General features: G+C 35.2%; 1 protein-coding gene across 1 annotated transcript in view; it reads left to right on the top strand.

The window, feature by feature from the left end:
• Window positions 1-13,747, top strand: part of CDC73 (cell division cycle 73) — a 92,137-nt gene extending 78,390 nt beyond the window's left edge. Inside the window, 3 exon segments of the mRNA XM_019920526.3 lie at window positions 1,100-1,200; window positions 7,558-7,699; window positions 8,613-13,747. Of these exon segments, the coding sequence (XP_019776085.1) occupies window positions 1,100-1,200; window positions 7,558-7,699; window positions 8,613-8,649 (280 nt within the window). The 3' untranslated portion in view covers window positions 8,650-13,747.
• Window positions 13,748-14,228: the final 481 nt, after the last annotated feature.

Genomic DNA, 14,228 nt, shown 5'->3' with positions numbered 1-14,228 from the left:
GTAACACTGAGTTGGCTATTCATGTGATTTCTTAGCCCCCATACAGGACAATAGCATAACCAGTGCACAAGATCAATCACTGATTTCCCTCCCTCTCTCCCACTCTGCTCTCTTCTCCACACTCCTCCCCTCCCTCCTTCTCTCTTCTGGCTAGTGGACTGTTCTCTAGTATGCTTGTGCATTTCTGTAAAATAGGGGTAATAATAGTTTACCTCACAGGGTTGTTTTGAAGGTTAAATGTGTTAACATAAGTAAACTGCTTAGACCATCACTGGCACATAGTAAATGCTCGTAGTAAATCTAATGAGTGTTAGTTATTATTGTTGATGTTATGATTTTGTTCCCACCTCTTTAGTTGTAGGCTTATACTGTGTATGGCTTTTGTACTTATTACAATTTCTCAGTTTAATTAAATTTTCTGGAAGCTAATGAAATATGAGGGCCTAGAAAGAGATTTGTGTTTTTTAGGAAAATGAAGTTGAATGGCTGGGAAAAACAAGTTGCTTTAGAAAAAACTTAGAGAATTTAGGGTGAGTGAAACAGCTATAAAACAATTGAAAACGTTTAAAAGTTTAGGTAATTTCTGTACTCAGATTATTTTCCAGATAATCAGAACTCAAAATAAGGCCTTTGAGCTTTATAAAATGGTTAGCAAATTATTATAATTTATAACATTTTTAATTAAAGTGAAATATTTAAGATGCATTTGAATTTTAAATGATTTTCTTTTAAAACTAACTTTTTCAATTAACAGATATACTACTGTTACCTGTTGCATAAGCAAAATGGGCCCTTTAATTAATAGAAGGGGCAGAGATAAAAGGCTAAAAGGGTCACGTATAGGACTGTGCATGTAATTATGTTTAAATGACTTAGGTGTAAAAAACAACACATGGGAAATGTAGCAATCATTATGTACCCTAATGGTAACATTATAATGAAAAGTTATGGTAATGCAGTACTGTGTTTGCCTCACAGAAGTATTGACAGGAGACTATTGCAGGAATAATGATGAGACTCTTTCCATAAGGATTATAGTAACCAAGAATATTTGAGATACTCAGCCTCCACTCTTCCCTTCCCTCTTTTCTATTTATAGGGACCGGGTTGTAGCAGTTTTTGTGCAAGGTCCTGCATGGCAGTTCAAAGGTTGGCCGTGGCTTTTGCCTGATGGATCACCAGTCGACATATTTGCTAAAAGTAAGAGTCTCTTTATTTTTACTGCTTATCTAATACAGAAATGCTTTTGCTTTCCTTCCTTCCTTCCTTCCTTCCTTCCTTCCTTCCTTCCTTCCTTCCTTCCTTCCTTCCTTCCTTCCTCCCTCCCTCCCTCCCTCCCTCCCTCCCTCCTTCCCTCCCTTCCTCCCTCCCTCCCTCCCGGCTATGCACATGTGATGTGTATACCAGAAGATTCCTGTTAAGTACCACATATTTTAATTTTTAAGCACCTGTGAAATTTTTTTTTTTTTTTTTTTTTTGCGGTATGCGGATCTTTCACTGTTGTGGCCTCTCCCGTTGTGGAGCACAGGCTCCGGACGTGCAGGCTCAGCGGCCATGGCTCACGGGCCCAGCCACTCCGCGGCATGTGGGATCTTCCCGGACCGGGGCACGAACCCGTGTCCTCTGCATCGGCAGGCAGACTCTCAACCACTGCGCCACCAGGGAAGCCCCTGTGAAATATTTTAAAGCCTTTTTGGAACATTAATATTTTCTGTGTACTTATATCTAACAGTGATATTGCCTATCCCATAACATTAATAAATCATTAATATTGTTGCGTGTCCCTACACTTTTATTCACTTTGTTAGCCAGTTTTTAAATGGGTTGACTTTCGCCTGCTACTCCCACTATCTGGAGTGGTTGCTGCACGACTGGCCTTTTTCTGTTCATTTAGGTCTCAGCCAAGTAAGTACTCTGTCCTTTAGGGAGCCCTTCTCTGACCACCCTGGAAGTAGCCGTTACTTCCTCCCAGTTACTGCAGTGGTAACACTCACTGTTGCTTGACATTATCTTATTTTCATATCTGTATTGTAGTCTTCCCTGGCTAGAATGCCAGTTCCAGGATGGGAGCAGCCTTATCTGCCTCGTTCACTGTTGTATCATCAGCACAGAAGAGAGCATGGCGTTGGGAAGCATTCAGTAGATACCTGTTAAATGGATAGATTTCATGTGTCTTATGTCTTTTATTGACCATATTTTGGTATGTATTGATATACCAAAAGTAGATGAATTTAAGCTTGTCTTTTTTTTTTGTTTTCCGGTACGCGGGCCTCTCACTGTTGCAGCCTCTCCCGTTGCGGAGCACAGGCTCCGGACGCGCAGGCTCAGCAGCCATGGCTCACAGGGCCCAGCCGCTCCGCGGCATGTGGGATCTTCCCGGACCAGGGCACGAACCTGTGTCCCCTGCATTGGCAGCCGGACTCTCAACCACTGCGCCACCAGGGAAGCCCTAAGCTTGTCTTTTTATTGGTAGGGATAGTCTGATTATCATTTAATTTGAGTACCCATTTAAGTTAGTAACATTAGTAAAATTACTTTTTAAAAAGCATCCTCATGAAACAGGTATGTTTGTTAGAAATAACAACTTTACTTATTATGAATGTAGATTATGCTACTGTGAAACCCAGCTTTTTTTTTTTTTTTTTTTTTAATCAATTTTAGTTTTTGTTAGTGGTACCACCATTCTTCCAGGCTGGAAACTGCCCAGGCTTGAAAACTTTTAATCACTTATTCTCCTGCCTTCATTCAGTTTTAAAAATGAATTCTAATATGATGGTAGCTTTTTATGTTATTTCAGAAACCTGAGTAATGCACAGGTTTGATAAATAGAAGTCAAAGATGTAGAGAGAATGGGAGTTTTAATGAAAGCAAAATGTCAGTGAACACTAATTTTGTTGTGTTTTACCTACTTGCTTGCCTTGTTGAATAATACTGTAATAAAAAATGATTAGAATGTCTTCAAGATATAAATGCTCTCTAAATTCATTGTTGTTTTGTTCAGATTGTTAGTCTTCAGAAATTTAGATAAGAACTTAGAGATTTTTTAAAAAGTTAACACTAATAATTTTCTTCCAAGAAGTTTTCTTTCTCTTCAGCCTTCCTTCTTTACTTATCAGCATTTACAATGAAAGTACTCTTGCCCCTTGCATCATAAAATGAAACAAAACCCTTTCCTCTTACCTCACCTTTTCTTCTAGCTGGCTCTCCTTTCCTTTTACAGCCAAGCCTTTGAAAGAATTGTCTCTACTCACTCACTTTCTGTTTGATTCTCAGGCTACTGTAGTTGTGCTCTCTTGCTTGCCCACTAAACTGTTCCCGCCAGACTCACCAGTGACCCAAATATTGGATACTTTTGATCTCCTTATCAGAATTTTACTCTCGATCCATTTCCTCCTTTCTAAATGTTCTTTTCTGAGGGCTTGTTACATTTTCTCAGACACTAGCTGCTCTTCCTCTGGCTTTCAGTGACATATTTGTGTTCCCGCTTCTCTTCTCCTATAATTACACATACTCTCTCAAGGAGATCTGATAGCTTTCAGCTACCATCTGTATCCTCTGTTTATAAAAGTTATGTCTCTGGCTTGATATTCTGGGTCTGCCTATCTCGCTGATGACCAGGTGACTCCTTGTGAAGTCCCATCGGTGTATCAGGACTCAACCTGTTCCAAGTGGAATCTATTGTCTTATACCCTCTGTAATCCCCAAGCTGTTCTTTGCCTGAGTCAATTTTTTTTTAGTAATTTGCCTAAGCCAGAAATTTAGAAATATGTTACCTCTTAGCTTTTAGCTGGTCTCCTTGCATTTAACTCTTGACTCTTCTAGCTCCTCACCTTTTCCCCATAACCCACATAGAAAATGATAATCTCTATATAGCATAGGAGTAAACTGAGGGTACTTGGTAAAAAAAAATTATATTTTCTTCATATTGCACAGTAAGAAAATACAAAGGTTTAGAAAAGATTTTAAATATTGGATTGTATAAGATTTCCAAATAAAATCTTTTCAAAATTATGAGAGATTTGAGCTTGTAACCAGATATAGCTTTTAAAAAATATTATTATTTTTAAAAAATTTATTTACTTATTTATTTTTGGTTGCATGGAGTCTTCATTGCTGCACGTGGGCTTTCTCTTGTTGTGACGAGCGGGGGCTGCTCTTCATTGCGGTGCGCAGGCTTCTCATTGTGGTGGCTTCTTTTGTTGTGGAGCACCGGCTCTAGGCATGCGGGCTCAGTAGTTGCGGCATGCGGGCTCTAGAGCACAGGCTCAGTAGTTGTGGCGCACGGGCTTAGCTCTCCGCGGCATGCAGGATCTTTCCGGACCAGAGCTTGAACCCGTGTCCCCTGCACTGGCAGGCGGATTCTTAACCACTGCACCACCAGGGAATTCCCCAAAATATTATTTCTTATGCTTGAAATGGTTACATACATTTGTTGATCAAGATTTTTAAATGATGATTTCTTCAAATTTTTGAGTTAATCATTGTGAAAACTTTTTCATTTAATCTTCTGTATTATGTTGTCCCTTTGTCATTTGACATGCCATCATTTATCTACCGAAATACTACTTAAGAGCACCTTTCTATTTCTTTTCTTTCTTTGTTCCTGCAAAAAAGCGTTGACAACATTCATGCAGTTTGCAAAAAATGAACAATTCTGAATTGTGTGAAGTATTTTGCTTTAGTGTTCATTGTTTCCCCAGATAACTGGCTTCTTATAAGAAGAACTTTGTTTCCTCTATTTTTGCTGAGGCTTAAAAATTATGTCTTTTATGACTGGACTTACTGGAATTCCTCCAGGGAATTCCCTAGACTGGCAGCTGAGTTCTTGCTGGGGTTGGTTACACCTGCACTGCCCAAAACAGAAGCCACCAGCCACATTTGGGTGGTCCAAATTGAAATGTTCTGTCAGTGTAAAATATACACCAGATCTCAGAGACTTATACAGGACAAAAATACAATATCTCATCAATAATTTTATATTGATTACATGGTAAAATACATTTTAGATAAACTAGCTTAAATAAAACCTTAAAATTAAAAAAAAAAGATGTTTTATGGTGTCTTGGTGTAAGTTTGCTTGCCACCATTGCTTCATGCTAATAACATACTTTGTATGATGAGAGAAACCATATGTTTCCTCATTTGTGACTTAACCTTTTTGGACTCTGATATTGTTTTAATTTAAAAAGTTGTGTATTCTATTGGAAAAATAAATACTGTGTAAACTAAATTTACTGAAATTAGTAAAGGGGATTATAGGCCTTTATATAAGGCTTTATTATTTATTTTAAATTAATTAATTAATTTTGGCTGCATTGGGTCTTCATTGCAGTGCGTGGGCTTCTCATTGAGGTGGCTTCTCTTGTTGCGGAGCACAGGCTGTAGGTGCACAGACTTCAGTTCAGTAGTTGTGGCACGTGGGCTCAGTAGTTGTGAGTCATGGGCTCTAGAGTGCAGGCTCAGTAGTTGTGGCACACAGGCTTAGTTGCTCCGCAGCACGTGGGATCTTTCCGCACCAGGGCTTGAACCCATGTCCCCTGCATTGTCAGGTGGATTCTTAACCACTGTACCACCAGGGAAGCCCTATATAAGGCTTTAGGTAAGTCATTTTAAAACTTATAACTCATGTATTTTTAAGAATGATTTTTAAAGCAAATCATACTGAGAACATTAGAAAAGAGAAACATGTAGTAAGCACAATAGAGAGTATTCAAATATTGACTTCATTTAATTTAAAAGTTTAAAGAAACTTAAAAAATATTTTTTACACATATAAATAATAATTTTTTTGAAAGTGAGTTTTCTGAATCCATAACGGATAGTCCCTTTAAATGAATTGGTTTAAATTGATTAATTTGAATTAAATTCAAAATAAATGTGCTCAATGAGGACACCTTTATTTATGAAAGCAAATAATTTAGAAGTAATATTTATGTGTTTTTTGGGGGCACAAATGGTTTATTTTGTATTTCCATCAAGGAATTAGACCTTGAGTAGTTAACATCAAAAGCCAGTAAGTCTGCAAGCAGTATGGAACAAGCAATCTGTAAATCAACTACTTAAAAAAATTAACAATCATTTTCTCTTTAGAAACTCCTAATAGTAGATGATAATGGTGATAGTAATGATCATATCTTATATGTTAGAAAAAAAGTAAAAAATGGAAAGAAAAGGTAAACATCTTCCATGTACACAAGTAAAACTAACACTCCACTGATGATAAACTGATTGCAAATACAATAATAAACTGGTGAGGATGGTCCAGCGGGACGATCAAGGAAGAAGATTCAAAGTCAGTGTTTATGGTCACCTTTTAACGTTTGGCAGCAGACACTTGTTGGGAAGTTTAGTCCTAGAGTCTTTAATCTCCCCAGCAACCAGAGATAGCGTTTGAAAACGAAAATCAGATAATTTCACCTCCTTGCTCCAAACTATCTAGTGGTTTACTATCACATTTGGAATAAAATTCAGATTTCTTATCATAGCTGAATAGGTTCTGCATATAGGACGTTGCCTACAAAAGTTGTTCTTGTTTGTAGGGCATTCCAAGCTTGCTTCTAAGGGCCTTTGTATCAGCTGTTCCTTCTGCCTGAAATCCTCCTCTTCTAGATCTTTGCTAGACTCTCTTTTTATATCATGCAAATATCTACTTCCAGATAACCTTCTCCAGAGACCTTCCAGTTGTTTCTTCTTCCTTTTTCATTTCTCACCAAGTTCCATTAGTTCTCACTTGCTAATTATCTCTTGAATCTTTCTTGTCATATGTGTATCTTCTTCCCAGTAGAGCAAATCTCTTTCTCCTCTAGATTACTATGCTGTATCATCAGTCTCTGCTATACACTCTGCAGTGAATCCCTACATCTCTTAGGTAAAAGTCCAAACTCCTGAATATGGCCTACAAGGCCAGCATTGCTCTGAACTTCTATGGTCTTAGCTTTTATTCATTCCCTGTGTTATTTTTTTTTCTCCCTACCTTACTTTGCATGATGCAATTTTGTTAAATTTCTTTAGTTCCTAGACTAAACCTTTTTCTCTTTGAGCATGTTCTTTTTGTTAACTGGATCACTTTTCTGTGTAATTATGTGTAATTCTTACTCCACCCTGCCTATGTGTAATTCTTACTCCACCTTGCCTATCTAAGCCTTTTCTGAATCCCAGGATGTGGGAAAGGTACTATTCTCTTGTGTTCCTATGATATTCTACTACCTTTATCATACTGTATGTGAGTAGTCTTTTTCTTCTTCTTATCCTTCACTGGATCATATGCATTTTATTTTACCTCATTTTTTATTTCAGTCCCCAGTGGCTGGCATGTATAAGCCTCAGTAAATTTTTGTTGAATTGAATGTTTTGGGAGATACTACAGTGCTCAGCCTCTTATTTCAAAGATCACTTTGGTTATAATACAGTTTTGGTTGGTGGAAGAAAGGTTGACTTTTTTTTTTTTTAAGTTTTTTTGATTAATGTCTGTGTTTGGGTATTTTTATTCTTTTATAAAATATTTTTATAATTTTGGTTGCAGTTTGAATAAAGAGTATTATTTCTCCCCCCCTGTAGTTAAAGCCTTCCATCTCAAATATGATGAAGTTCGTCTGGATCCAAATGTTCAGAAATGGGATGTAACAGTATTAGAACTCAGCTATCACAAACGTCATCTGGATAGACCAGTTTTCTTACGATTCTGGGAAACCCTGGATAGGTAATCCTGATCCTAAAATGCACTTAACTTCTGCCTTATTTTAGTAATTTTCCTGCCTCCTTATTGGATCTTAAGTTCCTTAAAGTTGTGAACCGTATCCCCCAAAGCCCCTTTAAGACATTGCCTAATTTGTTGTTGATCTAAAATAGATAATTAACCAATATCTTGGTTATACTGACTTGAACAAAGGGAGAAAGGGCTTATAGTAGAAAGAGCACTAAATCTGAGTCAGAAGACCTAGATTTTAGTCTTGATTTTGTGATTCGGCTTGAATGAACCATGTGACTTTTCTGAACCTTGTTTTCTGTCTGTCCAGGGAACTTGGACTAAGTAAGTGATCCCTTCGTATTTTGCCAGCACCAAAAGGTCTCTGACTCTGGACTTGAGTTATGGGTAGCTGGCTGCTCATGAAAGGAGTTCAGTTTTTGAATATATCTTAATTACTAGTATAAATTGAGTTCTTAAAGACCTTTGCAATAATATCAGTTTTATAATTGGAAATTTAACAACAGCATGTGATCACAATACCACTGAATCTGTGGTTCTCATTTCAGGTGCTCTGTAAAATCTGTAACTTTCTTGGTCTCTCACCGAATATTATGGGTTTCCTCGAAGTCATAGGTGATTGAGTTAACCCAGTGGTTATAATTGATAATATATTAAAGAGAATCATTTATTATTCTAGCCAGAAGCTCTTAGATTATAGAAATTATTAAGAGGAGTGTTTTTTCTGGCTTACTTCAGAAATCCTTATATTCCCAAAGGTTACAGTATCCATTTTTTAGAAAGCAAAACATCCTATTCCAGTGTTGATTTTAAGTTTTAAAAAATGTCAACTTATTTTTACATGTAATATTCTAAAACTTCTAGAATTCTTATAATCGTTATAACCTATTATAATATTATTTTTCAGGTACATGGTAAAGCACAAATCCCACTTGAGATTCTGAATTACTTGTTTTCCCGCTTTTCTGGAAATCTGGATTAAGAAGCATGGATACACCGTGATCTAGAGACTGGGACTCAAGCTTTATGAATTTATCAATGAAGAAGGTCACAGATCGATCTTTTATAAAACCTTATTTGATGATTTATGCTTCAAAGGGATGATGCCTGTCATATAAGCAAACTTTTTGGCTTACAACTATTTTTTTAATATTAGCCTTCTAGTCTGTAATGGAAATTGTATATTTTGATAGAATTTTTTTCTCCATTGGTTAAAATAGCATTACTTAAAATTTGTTTCTTTAGAAAATAAATACAGGTTACAAAAGTGTGTATATGTAGAGGTTATAAGGCTCTCTAAGCCATCTTCTGATTTTTCATTGCTCTATAATTCCTTTTATTGAGAATAGTGTGTTATGAATGGTATTAATTTTAATCTCTGGAACTTCCAAAACCAAGCAAAGGGATGTGACTATTTTGAATGAATCAAAATGTCAGCCTGTATATGTACTATATCTGTACTTTCTCTATTTAAAAAGGAATAATGAAAAATCAAGAACAATTCATCACCTTTGGTTGAACTGTTCGGCTTTTCAAGACTTCTTTACTTAAAATGAATACATTTAATGAATGTACATTCTTCTCACTGACTTTGGTAATTTTAAAACTTAGAATGATATATTTCTATCTGTGATATCTTTCCACTTGAAAAAATCTCAAAACACAGATTAAAAACCTTATAGGCTATAGTACTTTTTATTTTGGGAGCCAGAGTATGATTTGGGGGAAAGAAATGTATTAGTCCTACTGCAGTGTAACTCTGTCTTTTCTCATAAGTCCACCTTTGATTCTTTGTATGGTATAGGATTTTGAGTCTTCTGTTTCTAGGCATGTTCTTATCTTCCATTATCTTTAAATATTGATAAACTCTCCCAGACACCAAAGAACATATTTGCTTAATTAAGTGTCTGAACAGAAACAAGATAAAAACACTGGTATTTTTATGTGCGTATTCAATATCGTATAAAATATAAAACCTATATTTTAACTTAGTAAAATATTTTACTACTTCTGTACGTTAGACAGAGTGTTGCATCCAAGGTAAAACGAATGAGCGTTTTTCTTGAGTCTTGATCCACCTTTTATTACTTAAAAGCAGCTTTTGGAACCTTTACTCCCCTAAAGAGTTTTTGCCACTAGAATTGTTGCTGATCATTCATCTTATGTCATTTCCCACCCCAGGAATCTCTCATAGGTTAACATATTTTATGTATACATTTAGCTCTTTCTTATGTTAAGCTGACATTACCTAGCCTCATTTTGAAATTTAATGCTATCGTAAAAATGAGAAGCACTTAATATTTATTTTTTAAGTAACCAAAAAAGTCCATGCCAATAATGAACAGCAAAAGTATTTATTCATATGGAATTCACTAGGTTCCTGAGGAAGAAAGCAGTCAGCGTTTTAAATTATTAGATTTTAGGATATTTATAAGGTTTGAACAGACTCTGCCCCCCACCCCTTTCTTCCCTTCTCTGCATCCTCTCTTCTTGAAAAGAAAACTCAAATTTGTTCACATTAGAATTTCTCAGCATATAAATCTGTTTTCAAAATAAATTGTGTTGTATAAACTTTCTCCGTGATGAAATAGTCAAGGACTAGAATCTGTAATATTTTAATGTAAGATTACTTGTTAAGACTACTACAAGTGGACATGAACTACCTTTCTATAAAGATTTTTAGTATTTATACTTATGTATGAAATTTATAGAGTGTGGTTAAAATTGGGAACATCTACTTTAAACAGGGTTTATTTTTCTATCTTGAATTTGCCTTACGTGTATTCAGAGGCTCTGGAAATAACATTAGGAAAAGTACAAATATGCTGTTTCATGTATTTGAAAATCAAACCCTTAGTATGTACTTTTTGTCTTTTCCTTTTTTTTTTTTTTTGACCTTCATTCCCTTAATTAGGTCCATGTAATTCATTTTATAGCCGTTAATTCTAAGGAAAAAAGCTTCCAGCCCATCACTCTTCATCCTCTCATGGCTCCAGGTCCTGTAGCGGCACCTGTCACAGTGCCTTGCACACAGTAGGCATTCAGTACATATTTATGTGCACGAATGAGTGATGGATTCTCAGTGTAACTGATTTATTACAAAAAAGTACTTTGACTCTACTTGGTCTTGGAGTTTAAAAATACAGAATTGTAATTGTAATTCCCTGTAGGGAATGAAGAGTCCTATGCAGATATTTTAATGGAAAGGAAGTATGCATTAGTAAGTTTGACTTACCCATAAGTAACTGGAGACACCCTTGTCTTGTCTCACCAGTAAAAGAAAGCGCCTTTTCTTCATTCGTAGGACACCTTTTCTGAGTCAGGCAACAGTAAGAAGCTTGTGGGTTTCAGTCAGCAGCTCTCAACCCTGACTGTACGTTAGAATCATTTGGGGGCCTTTAAAAAATTCCGTTGCCTGAATCCTGTTTCTGATTTAATTTGTATGGGATGAGACCTGTTCATCAGTATTTTTAAAAAGTTGTTCTTCAGGTATTTTATGTTGAGAAAGGATCGAAAATCACTGGCTCAATTTGTTACGAAAACAATGCCAGTATTAAATGTTGTGTCGTCTCCTCCTATTTTTGTTTTTTGTGTTTTTTTTCTTTTGTGGCCACCTTTTGCACTAGACCATCCCCATTATTGGTGGTATTGGCCTATAGTTCCAAAAGACAAATTCAAGTCTTATTTATTTAATATACGAATATTTTGCTGTTTAATATTTAAACAATGTTTAATATATTTCCTTATAAACTAGTATTATAGTTTATGGTTTGTTTCCCATGTGTTCATATCCTTTACTAACTTTTTTTTTTAACAGCAGCGTGACAACAGTCCATACAGAAATAACTAATTCATAATGAGGAAAATTCATAATTAATTTTTAAGGTAGAAGGAAATAAAGTATTAATTTCTTATCTGCCATGCAGAATTAGACAAATAGAATTTGCTTATGAAAGGAAAGAGGCATACTTTTTAATTGGTCTACACAGAAAAGTAAAAGTAAATTATTCATTTAAATAAGATTCATTATCTAATAAACATTGAAGGAAATATTTTTCCTAAATAAAAAATTTTGTGACTCCTAATAAAATTAAAGTGATGACATTGTTCTTTTTTGGAGGGTGGGGAGGGGTATTTAGTTGCCATATTTCTTACTACATAACAATTTCATTTTATTGGTGTCAACAGTAGGAACAGTGATGATAAGATATACATATGTGGCCAGGAATAAAGTGCCACTTTGCCAGATAACTATTATATGAGTCTTAGTTGTCAAACTAATTCGTTTATAAAATTTTTTGAGACCAACAGTTTACTTTATAATATTACAAATGCAGCCATTACAAAAGCTGGTCAAAATTAAAGGAAACATGAAAAATAAATTTAATCACATTAGCCTTAATATTACGTGACTGAACTTTTATGATTCACTTGGATTTGATATTCAACTGATTACTCTAACCATGGTATATTAACTTTAGAAATAAAAAGGGGAGAAATGACTGAATTTGACATAAGAATTGCATTAGAAATTTTGAAATGTCATGTCCTATATGTTCTGGCCAACTCATTGCCACATTTGGATATATATTGACCCCAGCATGGTTTCTATATTCATATGTTGGAATAATAACTAAGGAAAAATTAAAAATGTATAATAGATGTATAAAGAATTATATTTAGTAAATGCATAATAGGTAATAACACTTTCAGGTTATTGATCTGTTTGGTTTTTTATGTATTATTTTAGGTAGTGTTTATACGAGTATCTTGGGAGTTATAAATGCGTGCCATTTAAATGAGTAAAGCTAATGAAATAAAACCAGTTTTATTGCCAAAATTCAAAAAGTGGGGTGATACTATGTCAAATTTAAGTAAATGACCTATCTCTGAGAATTTTGTTTGCCATTGAATTCCATTTCTATCCACTTTACATTTACTAAAAGCTACTTAACCTCCAAGTTTGATTAAAGTGCTTTAATATGTAATGTGGTTCATGTACATGGTGTAGGCACTAGAAGTGATTGTCTAGCCACCGATTTTATTATTTCTCAAGCAAAGTGGTTCTTGAGTAGAGTTTAAATTTGGGCAGTGTAACCTGGTAAAGTGTTGTACTCATTCTGATTTAACATCAGTGGATTTTTAAGTCTCTTGTTTAATTGTGAATAAAACATTTTGTGGTACTTTAATACTACCCTCCCCGTGCCCCCATGCCCCACCAGAAGAATCACATTCAGCCAAGAAGACAGAAACTGTACTGCGGGGTAGGGTGTAGATGATGAAAGTCTTTACATAAAATGATTCATCGGATTTTTCAGGCATAGTATTCCTCTGTTTCGGAAATAAATACAGTAAGTTTTCACTTTGAAAACTACTGAGTTAAGTACATTTATAGTCACCTTTTCTGTTAATGAGTTAAATAATACAGAGACTCGTAGTTCTTCATAAAGATAAGCTATGTGCTCGGCTGAACTTATAGCTTGGTTATGGTCACATTTCCTATATCCTTGTAATAGAATTAAGAGTGTATCCTGGTAAATGACATTATCTTTACAGTTTGAGCATCCTGATTTTAACATTTAATAGATTCAAAACAAACTGTACTCCCACATAATCAAATCAGCAGCAGCAGCAGCATAGTGGCGGTGCCAGTAATAATATGTGAATCTTCTGCAGCAAAATTTCTTTAATGAAGAGTTTAATGGGCCATATTCGAACTTAATTTCCATCCAATTCATAAGTGCCCACTAAATATGTATTTTATTCTGCTCTCTGTTCCTTTGATCATCTGCTCTTGGGTGAGCTTTCACATAACTAAAATAGATATAGCCTGAGTTGTAAATGTTGAACTTTTTTAGGGCTTAAAGGTACTAGTATATAAATAACAGCACATTGCCAAATAAGCTTTTTTTCTGTCATTTTCTAAAACACTTTTCCTATTTGATTGTATAATGATCAGCATTTATGGTGGGTTAGAAGACTTTTCCTCTCAATTTTCTTAAATGACCATAAAAAACATTAAAAAATAGCTCTGGAGAAGGCTGTGTTGTTGAGTCTGTCTCATCATTATTTGTAGGTCCTTTGGCATAGAATTATTAATAGTTTATAATTCACCCTCATCTATAGAATGTTGAATTATATCACGTAACTGATGTCAGTAGGGCTGAGGCCATATGAAACAGAAGGCATCTGAGAGATTCTGTTTATCACATTTGGATGTTTTATTGGGCTGTGCTTCATTTGCTACAAAAAATCCAAATGGAAACACATTTGGTCATACAACATTCACTGTGATAAAATATGGTAATGTATACTCACAGAAGAGCTGCCATCCTGCAGTTCACAGTGTTAAAGATGTAAATGTGGTAATGGCATCGATTTTCCTTTTTAAATTTGTTAAATAATATGAACATGTTTCTCTTTAAAATGGAATAATGTGAAGGTTTGTCAAGTCAGTGTTGATGGTTGGGGGAGATCAGATGAGCTTGTTCGTGCTCGTTCAGTTATTTTAGCACAGTTGGGC

This window comes from Tursiops truncatus, chromosome 1 (genome assembly GCF_011762595.2).
Source record: "Tursiops truncatus isolate mTurTru1 chromosome 1, mTurTru1.mat.Y, whole genome shotgun sequence".
Lineage (NCBI taxonomy): Eukaryota > Metazoa > Chordata > Mammalia > Artiodactyla > Delphinidae > Tursiops > Tursiops truncatus.
This window is presented reverse-complemented; position numbering and strand designations above follow the sequence as displayed.